The 16,473-nt window shown below is 41.8% G+C and overlaps 1 protein-coding gene across 1 annotated transcript; it reads left to right on the top strand.

Annotated features, from left to right (window-relative positions):
- Positions 1-11,718: 11,718 nt before the first annotated feature.
- Positions 11,719-12,081, top strand: T265_10264 (hypothetical protein; the record flags this gene model as incomplete). The annotated part of the gene is made up of 1 exon (XM_009176584.1): positions 11,719-12,081. One exon carries the CDS (start codon positions 11,719-11,721, stop codon positions 12,079-12,081), a length of 363 nt encoding a protein of 120 aa, XP_009174848.1.
- Positions 12,082-16,473: the final 4,392 nt, after the last annotated feature.

Consider the following 16,473-nt stretch of genomic DNA (forward strand, 5'->3'; position numbering starts at 1 on the left):
TGTGCGCTCTGATTGTAAAAAAACAATCCAACTGCGATTAGGCGAACTATGTTCTTCGTCTCACCAGTGTGTCAGTAATTCGGAAACAGTTCATACCAGTACTTATCAAATAAACAGACTGTCACCTACTTGTGATGAATAAACAGTCTTTTATCACGTGGTTGGTATGATCACACGGTTCCTTCGTCCTTATTTTGTAAGGGTTCGAATGTGCTCAGCTGGAACTCATAGCAAAGCTAGACTGATGTTGGTTACTGTTCCAGTATACGGTTCAAAATCAGAGGTGGTCCGGAATCTCGCTCAGATTCCTTAAGTTGTACATGTGTCTCCATGATTTCAAGCACTTACAGTCTGTCACCCCAGCCGTTTAGTTGTTTACCTGATCGACAAATTGCAGAGAATGTGGTGGTTACGTTGATTGACAGAGGGTGAATTTTTATTTCCGTTTACTAAAAATAGCTGAGACGGTTACCTGACGTTGCGGAAAATCATAGAAGATTAGTGTCCCAATTTATTTGTTTGAGTTCAGGCATACGTGCCTGGATTTCATATTCAACCTTTCAAAACGAGAAAGGGTACAGCCTCTGCCTAAATTACACTAGATGTAGTTACACTGTTACTTTTGAAGCCCGTATGATCTGAGTCTATTGCGATAAACTTAGTTTTACCCATATCACAATGCAAAGGAAGAAAATGACGGGTGAACTCCGAATGCGCCCTTTAGTTAACATTCGTAAGTATATTGACGTGGGTTGAGAATCATACGCTCAGAATCGCAGATACTGTAAGTAGCTTCGAGTAGCCACAACTTGCTCGGAATGAAGAATAATTCACAAGTTGAGTGAAAATTTCATCTGAGAGATCATTACTCGAATAGGTAGTCAATACATGTTTTGGATTTCGTGATTGGAGAATAAGTCGTAGAACATCCTGTCTAAGCGTGCTTCATTCACACGCCCAGCAACCGCCCATGTTTCTAACTACTAACTGGGAGGTCGCATTTTCGAAACTCTCAGGGAATCTGTGAGTTGCGCACTGCTGCTGGTGATTTCCAATGAGGATAAAACGGATAAAAAAAACAGTGTTTTTCGGCTCTTTAGCATAGATTAGATCCACGTACAGGAAGAAATCTTGGTTGAAGACTTGTGTTATAACATTAAGACACATTTCCCTACTCACGTGAGCAGGGCTGAAACTTACCAGGTTTTCTTGGTTACCGTCACTGAGATAAACAAAACTCCAGCTTTGGACACAGCGACTTTCAGAAAGAGGACTGGTTATTTACTTCAGAAGATTCGATCTGTTAAAACAAAGGCCAAAAACATTAAATATTCGACTTTAAAAACCATGAAAATTGGTTCAGCCAAACTCACACAAAACCAGTGTAAATTCTGGAATGAACCTTTTACCATGGCGGATATTATAAACGTGTCTTTATCATCCAAGGCTTCCACTGGCCAGTCGCACGAGATTCTTCATGCTCATCAACGCCCTAAATGCTCGGGCTCACCAGAGGACGTATTTTATCAATAATTGCAACGTATTCTCTTATCACTTCGGTGAATATTATCCTGAATTCTGCCAGCTGGTCAAAAATACCTGGCTAATTTAGTTGGCCTGCGTCTGTGTTTTTAGTTTAAATCACCTACGGACATGAGTCTATGTGAGAAGAATCGTTCAACCACCTGGTTATGGTTTTGCACGCGCACAAAATGTTTTGTCTCCTCAAAAGTTTGCGTACTGAAAAGTTGAAAACGATGTCTGGCATCGTTGTGTAACAATGGAAGCTATACAGATCAAGCATTGATTCAAAGAGACGTAGTGATACAGGATGACACGGTGATAGCTGTGACGGACAAAATTCCTAAAAGTTCCCAATAAAAAACAAGAAGCTATTTACACGTCCTCATCAGGTGCTGATAAGGCTTTCATTTAATGAAACCCTACAGGTTACCCCGAAAGTTTACGGGATCTGCAGAAGCAATTTTGTCCCAAATGCGAATTATGCCAGACCTTCTCTTTTTCACTTCGGCTGTCTTTTAAAACTCGTCGAGTTGGTATGCAACAGTCTGTCTCAAATGGTGCGCGTAGCTGCTCCGTCTAAGAACACCAACTCCCTGCTGAATGCTCTTAGCCATGTGAGTTTAGAGAACTACGTCTCAGACACATGTATCACGTGATCCATTATTAGCGTATTTATGCTGACCGTTGTATAACACTGCTCGTAATCCGATCAGAATGATGCTCACAAGCACGATGCATTCATTTTTCTGTGTTTATCTTATGCTACGAATGTGTAGCGCAAATGGTAAGCTTAATCGATGCACTTTCGTTGTCTAGTCACTGCTTTAGCCCCTCGTGGTTTCAGTTTGACAATTTCAGTGCAGTCACTCTGGTCGTGCAATATTTGCTATTTCCATCATACGTGTTAGGTGTTGCCCAACATGAGGAACTTGCCAGGATGCCATTATCTGTTGTTCGGTAACGTCATTTTGAATCTTTTTGGTTTAGAGGAACATTAAGTAGCACTACTGTCTACAAACAACTGATACTTCCAAAAGTAGTTCCAAGTTTTTGCTAGATGATAGGCAGGAAAAACGGTCTCTCATTTATCTGGCAAAGTTTACTATCCTTATAGAAAACAACGGTGGTTGTCGAACGAGGCTGCCCTTAAGGATGTATTGCTTGTATGTAAAGGATATAACGACGAGGGATATTTACTATGCCAACCAATTTGTCATCCATGTACCTCCTCACACGTACAAGTACTCAATTATCCGGGGTATTCAGAGCCATTACCTCATATTTGCACAATTGTAGTAAACAACCACATAAAAGTTTGTGGGAAACTAATCTGTGCCTCACAGCGTCTTGTCTGTCTGTTTTAGCGTCTGCAGAAAACATCAGCGTCATCAATGGAACCAACGGGGGAAGTGCTGTTGATAAGAAATTGGTGATAGACACCGAAACAATGAACAACAAAAGCACAAGTCTGACAACACCAGAGATATCGAACACCACGAAGGATGGCCCCACGACTAAAAGTAAATCAACCGAGAATACTGAAAATATCTTGTGCATGAAACTGTTTTTTTTTTGTATAAATTTGTCAGGCAGAATAAGAAGACAATTTCTCACCTTATCTGGAGAACAGGACTTGTTTATTCACTCTGATGAAGTGAAAGAGTTTTCACCACTTTCGTCAGTTGTACTATGCTTCATCCTCAACCGTAATAATGTTTGGTGGCATTTTACAATACTAGAGCCTTCGACATAAAGTTTGTGGGGTTCATCATGTGAAAAATGCCCGCAAGTTCCCAAAAAATACGTCATGTGTTCTCGTCATGGGACAAACACAATTCGCGATGTGAAAATGGATAGGCCCATGTCCCAACCCAGAGCCAGTTCACTTATTTGCAGAGTTAAAGGGCTGCCTGATGTACTTTCATGTCTTACCTAAAATGTTACTTTGTTCTCAACGTCTGTTTAAATTTCTCATTATTTTTCCTTTGTTTGCTCGTCCATCAAAAGGTTCTGTGAAAGAACAACTGGAGTTTAGTAGCGAGAAACCCAGATAAGGGGGCTACGATGCCCATGCTTTGGTCACCTATCCTCTATGATGAGACCATCTTCTCAGACCTTCTTTTTATTGATGTAGTATCTATCAGTGGAAGTCACTTCCTCGATGAAAATATGTTGTGTCAGTCTTCTGGGTTGATCTCTAAAACACAGACAAACTTGGTTTCGTTCTGAGTATAATGGAACCATTAAAGTGATTAGGTAGCTAACTTTTGTCCCCTTTCGTGGAACATTGAATTTGCACTATCTACGCTTCTGCTAGCAAATGACCCCAAACTGATGGTCTTATACAGACCCGTCAACTCTTTCTACGTTTGCCTACTAACGAGTAACATGGTCGTAGCCTAGCTCCCGCTTCATATACGCATTTTATGCGCGCCAGTCATCACACATCTTTCCTCCGTCTTAATTGTTTCTTCTCAAAAAAGCATCCAGAGTAAATTCTAATAGTTATTTGTAAGCAGTTATCAGGGAGGGACAGCCGTTGAAAGTTAGTCAACTGTTGTTCGAGTAGAAATAACGGATACTAAATAATGGCATTAAAGTAGCTCAAAACGGTTTCAAATTCCACCAGGAACGGATATGTGATGTCTACAATGTACGCCGAAATTCGACAAACAGCACATGTCAAACGTGACGACGGAGCAAGATTGTAGTCTATGTGGGCCCGTTTTTCTTCCTGTTTGTACACCCAGCATGGTGGAAGGTGAGATGTACGTCATGGCCGCAAAGGTGACTAGTTTGACAACTACCGGCCCCATACAGATGGTCATAAGACTGGAGTCCCACAAACGCGAAACCAGATAGTCATGGATGCATACAAACACAAGAGGGCGGTCAGCAAGAGATCGGGAGCCAAATCCGGCCCAGACTGAATGATATGTTAGACGCCAACTATAGGAAGGCTGCCCTAATTAAGCAGAGAACTGAGCAGAGTCTCTAACCAGGGAAAAATGCGACTCGTCTTGACACCTGGGTAATTTACGGCCATTGATTTTGAGGCGGTCTAGTGGTCAGGTGCAACTCATTTCACAATAGCTGGCTGATGACAGGTTGAATGAAATGCATTGGCCCTTCGGTACTTTTGCAACCAGAAATCACGCCAAACTATCAGAATCGCCTTGGCTGTGAGGTAAATCCCAGAAGCGGTTGTAAGACCAACGGGTGGAAGATTTCTTGGTCATGGGTGAAAAAATGCAACTGCTTTTTTACATATACAAACAGTGTTGTAGATGACTTTTTTTCCACCACCCTCCACCGATTTATTTGCGTAATTTTTTGACGCGGACTGTAAACTTATCTATTTATTAAAAACTCCATTCGGCTTGTTACAGGGGGGGGTGATTTTTTTTTGCAACTCAACTTATACGTAATAATTTGGTCGTCATCAGAAATTTTCGAGTGGAAAGTCAAATAAAACATAATAAATGAAGTCACAATTTGCCATCGAGCAAGTTTCTTCATCTTTGTAATGCATTACTCATAAGGTTGCTGACAATTTTTCGGCAGCCCACAACGGGTTTCGCCCTTCTTTGGGCTCATCAGGTAGGTGCAGTCCCCGGGTTTCCGTCCACTGCTTGAAACCAAATTGTACGAAATTAGCGAATTACACTCAGTTGCAAATTAATTCGGTTTTGCGAGAAACTCACCTGGAACCCAGATGAATTTCCCGTTTGTGATGTTTCCAGCCAACTGAATATGTTGCACCAGGCTTCTCCATCTTTTCTTATATGACTTCTGATTGTGTCCTTTGTGAAGACGGTGAAGATATTTATTGCCGAACTTATGTTTTTGTGCTCTTTCATTCACAGAATATTTTCCAAGCGTATTTATTGTGCGACCAGGCCACAGAGGTTGAGAAGCACAAACCGAATCTAGCAATTTGCTTGTGACTAACTGAGATACATCAGTAGTGATTACTGAATTCACCAGAGAGTAACGCTTGTTCATAAAAGAGTATTCCTATTCTGAAATAAATGATGTGGACATAAGCTATCTCTCTATTGGTAAAATTCACTAAGAAATTTGCCAAAAAATGATTTTGCATGAGGAAGATTTATCTTGGGAAATAAAATAGTTGGGATTAGCGTTTACCTCAATTAAAGAATAAATCTTTGCTTCACTACCTGCAATGCAATTCACCGAGTTCGTCCCGCCAGTTTGTGTAGCCCGGATACCAATAGTTTTAGTGAGGAGAACTAGTTGACATTTCTACATATCCAAAATGGCCCAAATAAATGCTCGGAATATAATATACTTTGGGATAAAGGGAGATTTGGAGACCATTTGATGCGCAGCAGAGTTGATAAGCTCAAGGGAGGTTCATTCAACAGAGCTGAGATCCGCTCCATGGCTGATGAAGCTTCCTGCTGTTATCCACAGAAGTATTGAGAGACAATGACTGCTGCATCAAAGCGGAAAAACTGCTCTTCATCCAAGACTGCTTTCAAAAACTGGAAAAAAATCCATACGGTACTGAAAATTTTATTCTCTTGAAGTAACGTTGATTTAAGCGGTAAATGAGTTATCAAAAAAGGCATATGCTGATTTGACCTCCACTGTTTGGCTTTAAAAATCCGTGACATCGCTGGTTAAATAAAGCTCTTTGGTGTGCCGACTCTCCGGATAGAAACTCTGTTTATGCTTTCATCACTATTACGGGGCATTACTTCTATCATTTTATATACTATAGGAGAACGCCCGACCCTAAAGCCCGTGTGTCTAAGACGCCAAAACTAACACGATAGTGCAAAGCACAACTGATATTCAGAATCCTTGAATGGCACGCCATACTTCATTGATGGTCAACTAAATGTTAAACGAAAGTATTGTTCGAAATTAGTCGTTACCACTTGGTTAGATCAAGTGAACTCCGTACGTGTGACTACCACTTTGCAGTATTCGGTCTGAAACGGTATCTGATTGGAGTGCTTTAAACAAACAAGGCACTTGCTTTGATAACCCATTCAGTTTATGCTTGATCTTGATTCAGTCATTCCGAGTAATTTTAAGTCATTCAAGAAGTCAACTGAAACCCAAGCTGATTACTTATCGATTCTGTAATAGTTGAGACAGTAGAGAGAGGAAAACAATGGGTTGGCGCATGCGCAGCCTAGTGACCAGCATCGACTGAATAAAATCAACGTGCCATTCCGATTTCAGAGGTATTAGATAAGGAAGCTAGCTTGTCTTGGAATCACTGATATTTTTTGCGACATTACTGAAAATCAGAGAGCTATAACCCAGAAAGTTACTGGAATGTACTGGAAAGCCCATTACTACATTCGACATTTTTGGAGGTCATCAGGTGGACCGTCAAACTTTTGTTCCACTTGAAACCAAACTAGACGCAGTTTGCAAAATACACTCATTTGCATACTAAGTTGGTTTTAGCTGAATAAGCTTTTGGATACCAGTTAGATACCCGGGTCATGATATCGTTCAAATGAATGTGCTGCACAAGAATCCCCTCACATTTCAGTTTGTGCGGTTATAGTGATATCCCAGTATAATTTGTTGACTGAACACTATTCTTCTACACTATTACTATTGTTTTTGTTCCGTGTATAAGATAAGCATTACTCATTGTGTACATGGATTTATGGCCCCTGTACATCTCTTATATAACAGCACAACTAAGGAATCTTGAGGCACGTTTTTTGAGTATCCTGGACATTTGTGATGCACAGGTAGTCAGTTAACGGAAGCAGACCGATTCCAGGCTTTCCATACACTCGGACAAGTGTCATTGAAAATAGCCATTTTTTGTAAACAAATGACACCACATAATCACACAACTAATGTACGACCACTACTGCGTGCCTAGAAAACTTGTTCTCATATCATCCGGGATGGTGAATTATCCGGTCTCTTATTGGCACACCATAAATTTGAACAGTATAGGACAAAGGATCTTCTCTAGCGTAACCTCTCTTCAGTTCAGACAGAACCAACCTATTTCTGATACCATGCCTACCATTAATTTCCCATCTTAGGCGTTTCTACTGGCGTCAGTTCTGAAATCTCCACCAAAAACACAACTACCAAAGAGCCCAGAGGCAAATCTGTAGAGGACGCAGTGGATCCTAAAAGCGCTGAGGGTGATTCTGAAACGGTAGTGGCATCAAATAAAGGTAAAAATAAGTCCCCGTCGTGGTGAAAGTTGTTTGAAACTTTTTATCTATTATTTGACGTTTGCCTTTCGACGGTCCTACTAGGGGGTGTCAGATTTTAAGATTAAACACATTCCGTCCGATGAACATTTATCTATTATTAAACGGTTACCTTTCGACGGTCCTAACTTAAGATTAAACACATTCCGTCCGATGAACACATGGCTGTACTAAATACACTTGGCGTTCAAAAATGGTCAAATTCACTCGTGTGTGGGAGAATTATTAACCACGTGAGCTCGAGATGGCTCAGTGGTTAGACTGCGAGTTTACTGACTGAGAGGTCCGTGGTTCGAACCCAAACGTAGCATATCGATTGCTCCTGTCTAGGTTTAGGCAACCAGGTTGCACCTCGTGCCATGGCAGCTGGCACCGGAAGAGTGTTACAGCTGGAAGATCATTATTATTATTATCCATTGACCACGTTAGGACTCTCAGTAATTTTTAGGGTAACTATTGTAGACTACGGAAACTTGGTTGATTCAATTCGTTGCTCAAACTGCGTTCTACTCTACATTCCCTGTGCTCACATATTTAGTCATAGCTGACGTGTTCCCGGTCGTTGCCAGCTATTTAAGATAAGTGCGTGTCGACTAAGCAATGATGGTTTTTATCCTATCGAAGAATGCCAAGTAAGCAGATTCAGAGGAATGCAGGTGCATCGTTAGCAAATGTTCCAGGGCAAAAGCGAAACTGAATAATTCTTCAGGCACTCTATTTGGGCGAGAGTAAAATTGAATACGAGGTGATTTTGACAAAAAGTTTCAAACTGCGAAAGAAGCTTTTCTTGAGAAAAAAAGGATTAGAAATTGAAGTAGGTTACATTACCAATTTTTTTCGCTCATGGCTCTGCTCCGTCCAGGTTAAAGCTGAGAGAAATGCGAGTGGCGTTTAGTCAATATGTTTGGGTTAAGTGAAAGCAATAAACGATTTTGCCGCAAAGAGGATATGATTACATTTCAACACTGGTGCAGGAGAATCGCCATCTCCAGTTCAGTTCGAATCTAGCACGACGTAGCAAATGTGAGCAAGCCTACTAATAACCAATTATCCGATAGAAATATAGCCGCCTGTCTCTATCTACACTGGTATTTGCGAGTGGCGGCAAATCTCTTATTGCACAAGAAATATACAAATGAAACTAAGTGGATCTCATTGTTTCATGTGCAGTCGGACAAACGTCAGGAACAACAAACAGTCAACGACTGAACGAATTTTTTTTAGCTCTGAGGACATCATTTCCTGTACGGCCCTATTTGTGATAGACACAGGTGTACACAAGTGCCACTGAATAATTTTGTAACTCTGGTTAAACGGGGTGACTTTGCAGATCTTTCAGTCGATATATTTGGTATCTTTTCGTACAAGAGTTACTCTGTCTCTCGTCGGTTATACAAATACATCTATTTTTAGTCCCGACTGAAACAGGCAGTGTCACCGTCACCGACGATCTGTTCATGACAGACGCAAGTGAATCAACTACGAACACCGGAGGTGAGTAGATCAGTTACTCACATATCATTTTTGGGCACATGGGCCAATCTTTTCCCCATAATGCACATTGCCTTCAGACATTGCATTTCTACTTTTTCGTTCGGCTAGAGCAAACGCCAACAACGATTGATTTATGCTTTTTCAAGGGATCAAACTTCCGCTCAGCTAGTTTACCGGACTTTGTGTTTTATTGATCACTCATTATGAACACCAAGGATAAGGCGTTGCTCTCCGACAGTTCATGATTAACCGTTCACTCAGATGCCTCCACGACATCTCTTAATTAAGTTATGCGACTCACCAGTTTTGCTCCAAATCAACTCACAGAAAACGATTCACGGAGCACGGCTGTTGTTTCACCACATTGTGTTCGCTGTTCACTTTGTAGGAACAACAGATATCTACCGTTGAGTTTTGGGCGTATGCCACTGTAAAACTGCACAAGTGCGCGTTTTTGAAGTTCTTATTCAAACAAGAAACGACTATGTAGTTGACGAAATACGTAGTGTTATAATGGAAGTAGAATAAAGGTACAAAACGCCACACGTCTGGACATCAGCAATGTTATTACATGAATTTCTTCGTAGTTCAAAGTGAATTTTCAGTAATCCACATTATAATGACTGCATACAGTAGTCGCGGTAGAATACCGTTACAAAAAACACTTACTACAGCCTGCATTGCGAGTCACAAGCAAGTGCAATCTGAATTGTATTGAGAAAGAGAGCCTGAAGTAGTTCAGTGGTTGAGGTGTGAATGTACCAACAGGAAAGTCGCTGTTTCAAATCCGACAGCGCCATCCCTACTAGTTCTGGCAGTATGTACGTCTTCCGTTGATCTGCTCGCCGAGCTTGGCAATCGACTGGCAAACGGAGGCGTCAGGGCAATAAACCGAAGTACCAAATTAGCCGACGGACGGACGGACGCCNAAATCGACTGGCAAACGGAGGAGGCGTCAGGGCAATAAACCGAAGTACCAAATTAGCCGACGGACGGAAGGACGCCAGTAAATACAGTGGAGAACATATGGCTGTGCAGCCAGCCAATTACTCCCGGAAAAGAAAAACCAGACCACAACGCGGTACAAATCGAGTGGAAAACTACTAAAAACAGAAGGCTTTAGGATGATCAACCGACTTGAAGGAATACAAATCACAACGCAATTAAGATCACGAACGAACCAATAAATCCGCGAAAAACGCTGTCAACCCACTAGCCAATCAGCCAGGAGATAACAAATGGCTCTTGAATGCTATATAAGGGCACGCACGCAAACAGGAGGTACGCACCCAACTGCGGACTTATAGTGTCTCCTCGTATGTTAACGAAACATTTGCAAGCCAACTGCGAAGCTCGGTGAGCAGATCAAGTCACCTGATGAACAAACAATAAACTCACCTGAGCTACCAATATTTCGACACAGTATGAATCGGTCGGCTGGCATGACAGCCAGGTGCCGAAAGTTTGTGACAGCTGAAAGAGGTTCCAATATTGAGAACAATCGTCTATTCATCATAGTACCCTATTCAAGTCCCCGTGATAACTAACACTTTCATGACTCAACTAGATGACGCTTATTTTTAACGCGAAAAAATACCATATTTATTTCTGAATAACTCCATGGTATAGATAACGTAGTCAAATAACCAGGAAAAAGGCTATCTAGGAAAGGCGCCGACTATCATGCAAGTCTAACAAGATCGTTCGAACAGAACCCACCGTTTGATGAATACGGAAATTATACAAGGACGATTCAGTACTACGGATGGATAGATCCTAAGAGAGCTCATAGGGCTGGATCGTAGATCACTAAACTGGTTTAATTTGGGGTTCCATGTCTGCGGTATTCTCTTCAGTTTAACGACCCAGATACCAATAAAGTGTGTCCCTCAGCCCAGAAGAATGCGTTCGCTGAGGTAGAGTTTAGTGGTTCCCGGAAGATGTCTAATCTTGAGATTTCCTGGTGAAATACTGGCAATGCATAGGGTCTAGCTGCATTCGCAACGCGGGTGTACTCTAGTTTCCTTGCGCATGAAGGAGAACGAGGGTAAATCCGTTTACTTGGTACCTTATTATGTCGACACCTCGTTGTCAGGGCGGTGCATAACTACAAACGTGACTTGCCAGCCCTCAAGCTGAATCCGATATGATGAGATAATCTTCCAAACGTTTGGTTTTTGCAGTTTCCAGTGGATGATCATTTACACGCTGACTTTGTTTTTTAATGCTGGGTAAGATATTTAGTTCAATGAAAACTATCCCGGGGACAACTGTCCATCGGATGAACGTCGGGTAGGACGATCTCGCCCCTAGTCCCGAGCCGCTTCTGCACAAATTTTTTTTATCCTCAACGTTAAGAAGCTACAAGATAAATTATAATCTGGATTGCCTAGTTGAAAATTCATGTTTTTTGGGCTTCTTTTTGGTATCGAGGTAAAAACACAAGACGGTTTATATTCGGCATTTCGACTGGATGTGTGAGATCTCCGTCATCTACCTGAACTCAGTAACAGCCAACCAGACCCCTGTGAAGAGTTACGTGCCTCTTGTCTATTTTACCGGCCCACGTTTGGCACTTTCGACTCAGCTTCCGGTATTCAACATCCATAGAAGGGATTTCGATCGAGGTTATTTGGTCGAAATTGGACTCGTGCGACTGACTGATAGCGTCAACTGCATGCATAATGTGCTGGAAACTCCTTCTGATATAAAATTATTTGCTCCGTCGAAGACGATAGAACGAAGGCCAGCGAGCAGGCTTGTCACTGGTCCGGCCTGTGGTTACCCTTACTACACCGCGGTAGATCATTCATTCGCAAAAAAACAAGTACCTTAGCAATAAGAACGAAATGCTCGTTTGACTGAACGCATTGAGGCGCCACCACGTCAACTCTTCTAGTCAGTCGGCAGATTGTCCGAGATATGCCCGAATAGTGACAGCTTGTGTGCGCCAGTTGCTTTTTGATCAGTTGGCAACTGATCTGCCAAAGTGGAGGTAGGAAATTTGTTTCCAGATTTTCTGTCACCATTTGTCAGTGAGTGTTTGGTCGGCGTTTTCTATTAATTCTTGCGTTTATGTGGTTGTTAAGGCGAGATCAAAGCACCTAACGTGATCGATCATTTGGAGAACATTCTACTCTTCAGTGGTTGGTTCGAAACAGCCTTTTTTGCGTGTTCATCCTTTCCTTGTCTTGCGATTTCTGTTGCCCCGTGGTCTGCCTTTGTGCTATCTAGCTGGTCGTTTGTTCACTTTCGGATCTTAGTTTCTATCCTCAGTTTCAGCTCATCATTTCCTGTCCATTTTCTTTGATTTATGTAAACCAGGGTCTATGCATCTTCTGATTTGTATTCTTTATTCTGCGGTTTTTCCTGGTTGCAACTGTCAATCCAGCCGAATTGCCTGGTAACGATATCTCTTCGATTCGTGGCGAAACATCTACATGCAGCCCGTCAAGCATGCGAATTCACAGTAGATGACAAAGTTTGTCAGTTGGCTGTCAATCACGTTATAGGAGCATACGACGTGTATTTTGCGACCGATGCATCAACTTCCTGACAGGCTTAACGTATCCCACAGGAACAAGGACCACATCTTTGTCGACATGCTGTTCAGTATGAGTATACAGTCCCCAGGAAGGAGCGGGTTTCGCATTTTGTCATAAAGCACTTCATTCCACGCTGAAAATCACCCTCTGTGACCATGGTGATTTTTTCTAGGGAAATACTTCGCATTATAACGCTCGTGTGGTGGTAGGCCATACATATTTCTTAACCAGTGACTTTACAATTCCGGAGGCCAGACCATAAATTCCACTTGTGGTTCAAAGACAATCTAGTTTATTTTGATACCGACTCCCAGATTTTGTTTTTGGATTGCGTGCATTTTGCATCAACTTCCTGACAGGCTTAACGTATCCCACAGGAACAAGGACCACATCTTTGTCGACATGCTGTTCAGTATGAGTATACAGTCCCCAGGAAGGAGCGGGTTTCGCATTTTGTCATAAAGCACTTCATTCCACGCTGAAAATCACCCTCTGTGACCATGGTGATTTTTTCTAGGGAAATACTTCGCATTATAACGCTCGTGTGGTGGTAGGCCATACATATTTCTTAACCAGTGACTTTACAATTCCGGAGGCCAGACCATAAATTCCACTTGTGGTTCAAAGACAATCTAGTTTATTTTGATACCGACTCCCAGATTTTGTTTTTGGATTGCGTGCATTTAATTCTATACAAAATATCTTATTATTCAATGGATTTGTTTTTGTAAACCTAGGCTACACCAAACACCCGTGACTTTACTAATGTCCGTGTTGAACCGAACCGTCTGGGATGCATTCGGAACCATCGACTGCAACGTCTGCTCAGAATTTTCTAATTTCTTTTGTTTTATAAATTCAGTTCGGACCAACGGAATTTACGGATATGAACTCATATCTGGTTCGGGGATCGTCCTACTGATGTCCAGCCTCCTGAGGTATATAATAATCTCGTTATTACGTATGATTCAGTAATATAATAATTTGGAATTCTGCAATGGGGTTCAGCTTATTTTTAATAGAAGAAATGAGAAAATACCTCCAAGATATTTCAGTCCATATTTTCTCGTTTCCGAACTAATGCCCATTTGGGTGCTTTTCTTCGTGAAATAAGTCAACAAATGTTGTGCATAGAAAGAACTTTGGACTGTCTGCGCGTGTTCCATGTACTTAACTACACTGCGTAATTTCTTCTTTTGAGTATCGCAAGTTTAGGTTTGACTTCCGCTTCTTGGTTGATAGCGCACCAAATTTAGGTCTTTTTTTACTTCCTCCTCAATTATCCTGTTGGTCCAGACTAAGAGGGATAAGTCCTGAAATCAATTTCCGTCTTTCTTAGAGCTCAGTAACGATGTGTCGTCGGCTCTGCCAAGATTCGAACCCTACCGGGGTTTGCGTACGGGGACGAGAGTGGCGAGAATGTAAGGTCCACTACCTACAACTAATCGTATGACTATTGATTGGGTTGCATCACCACCGACGATGTGGTGATACCATGATTGCAGTAGCAGATTTTTAGGTGGAGAGTTGGGTGCAGACGTATAATAGTCAACGTGTGTTCTAGAACATTTGCGGCGATAAAGTAAAGCATTTTTGTAGGGTTGAGCTAGCGTAACATGAAAGCTTACAAGACTGCGGTTGGCACTGTTCACATCTAATGCTCCGAGAATGTTATTCCATCACATCTAATGCTCCGAGAATGTTATTCCATTAATCAGGTTTTAATATTCCATGAATTCTTAGAAAATTCCTCTTCTCTTCCCCCTCACCAAAACGTGTTAGGTTTAGGGAGCAGTACAACTCAATTCAACATAGGAAGTGACATACACATTTACAGATTAGTTTGATACCAACAGGTTTGATCTTTTCAAATGCGTCACAAATACACCAATTAATTCACTTTCAACTTTCAGATGTTTGCCGGCAATTTGAAGAAGAACCGCGCTAAACCAGAAGTGTTTACTTTTAGGAAACGTCGTAGCCTATATCTTGTTATGTTGACAATTATGCCGTAGATCTTTTCCAGCTAACTTCAACTTTGTTATGCAGACGGAAATATATGCTTTGCTGATAGTAGGGGGAACTTGTGAAACCAAATTCAATCTGCACAAGACATAAAAAGCGCAGTTTGCCTGACCTTTACATTTGGTGTCATTCATAACCAGACAGTTGGGACAGCGTCACGGTGGACGACGCCATGCCTGACTGCTGGTCAAACACTGGGAGCCGAGGAGCATATTGTTCACCCACTAACCGGAGGTTAACGGGTTCACTTCTCACTGGAGTTGAGTTATTCTAATAATTCAGCTTNACTTCTCACTGGAGTTGAGTTATTCTAATGATTAAGCTTTTTAGCACAATTTGACTTCACTTGAAGATAGTGAAGTAGGAAACTACTGTCCAAGTCCAATCATTCTTTCTGAGCAGGCTGCCAAATGTGTAGCTCTTTCCGGTAGTACATTTAGCTGGAATAGTGCTGGTTCTGGTCACAGGTTGTCTTTAATCGAAGCAATTCATGGTTTATACAAATTCTGTCATTCGGTAGACAGAAATGGAAACAGTCTGGTCACAACGCAGCTCTTTACCTCCAAGCATAAGAATTTTCAGCCTAGTCGAGACAAAAATGAATAACCAGCATGCGATGAGTCGCTTGCGAATTAGACAAAACCAACACAAGGAAGCCTCCTCACATCTGAACATCTCCGATTGGGTGCTACTTCGTTACACGCAAGAAGCAAACAAGATTAATTGGAAACAAATGACCAAAAAGAGATAACTCTCAGGGTTGATCGTCGTTTGATTACCTTACTAATTATTCTTCGGTACGATTCGCTAGCGGAGCTGTTAAAAGATTCTGCATATTCGACCTGCATCAGTTCGCTATCCAGAGTTATAACTACCATACATTTGATGTCCAGCGGCCCAAGGGACGTACAATCAACTGCATTGATTGTTTTCAGGCATTGTGTGGTCTGGAGGAGTGCTGCTACATGTCGCGGTGTGAAATTCCACACAAGTCTCAGATGAGAGCTTCAGTCAAGGCATGATATGAATTTGCTTTGGTATGCCTTCCTGAATGTAATCAAACCACGCGGAATGGATAGCGTGAACACGCGATGACAGACATTTAACGAAGTTGCATAGTAGACAGCTCGAAGACAATCCAATCAGCCGCAGGAACGCGCGACCTGAGCAAATGAATGCAATTTAAAATGGATAGGTGCAAAAGATTGCAAAAGCAACTAGAAAATGCTTGCAATCTTCATGTAAGAGAAATTGTGTCTCCTCCCATAAGGCGTATGAATTATGGACCAGACAGAGGCAACACAAGTGGAGGAATTAAAACCAGAAGTAAAATAAATTGCTTATTGCAATTTACCCGATGCAGTAACCCTGAGCCATCAAAGGGAAAGTCTTCCAGCGATAACAAAATATTTTCTTAGTGTTGATCCTCCCTCTTTAGGAGTGGTTGGACAAAAGTCTATATTTTTGTGTGGAGATTTCATCCTTCAAGTGAAGCCAATCTATGCTGAAAAGCCGAGAAGCACTGTACAGCTGTTTCATCCTTATTGGGAATCATCAGCAGTGCGCATCTCACGAAACCCGGAGAGTCTCTAAACCCCGACCTCCTGGCTAGTGGTTTGAACACTTAACCATTCGGCCACTAGTGGCTATATATATAT

Source organism: Opisthorchis viverrini (assembly GCF_000715545.1).
Source record: "Opisthorchis viverrini unplaced genomic scaffold opera_v5_352, whole genome shotgun sequence".
Taxonomy (NCBI): Eukaryota; Metazoa; Platyhelminthes; class Trematoda; order Opisthorchiida; family Opisthorchiidae; genus Opisthorchis; species Opisthorchis viverrini.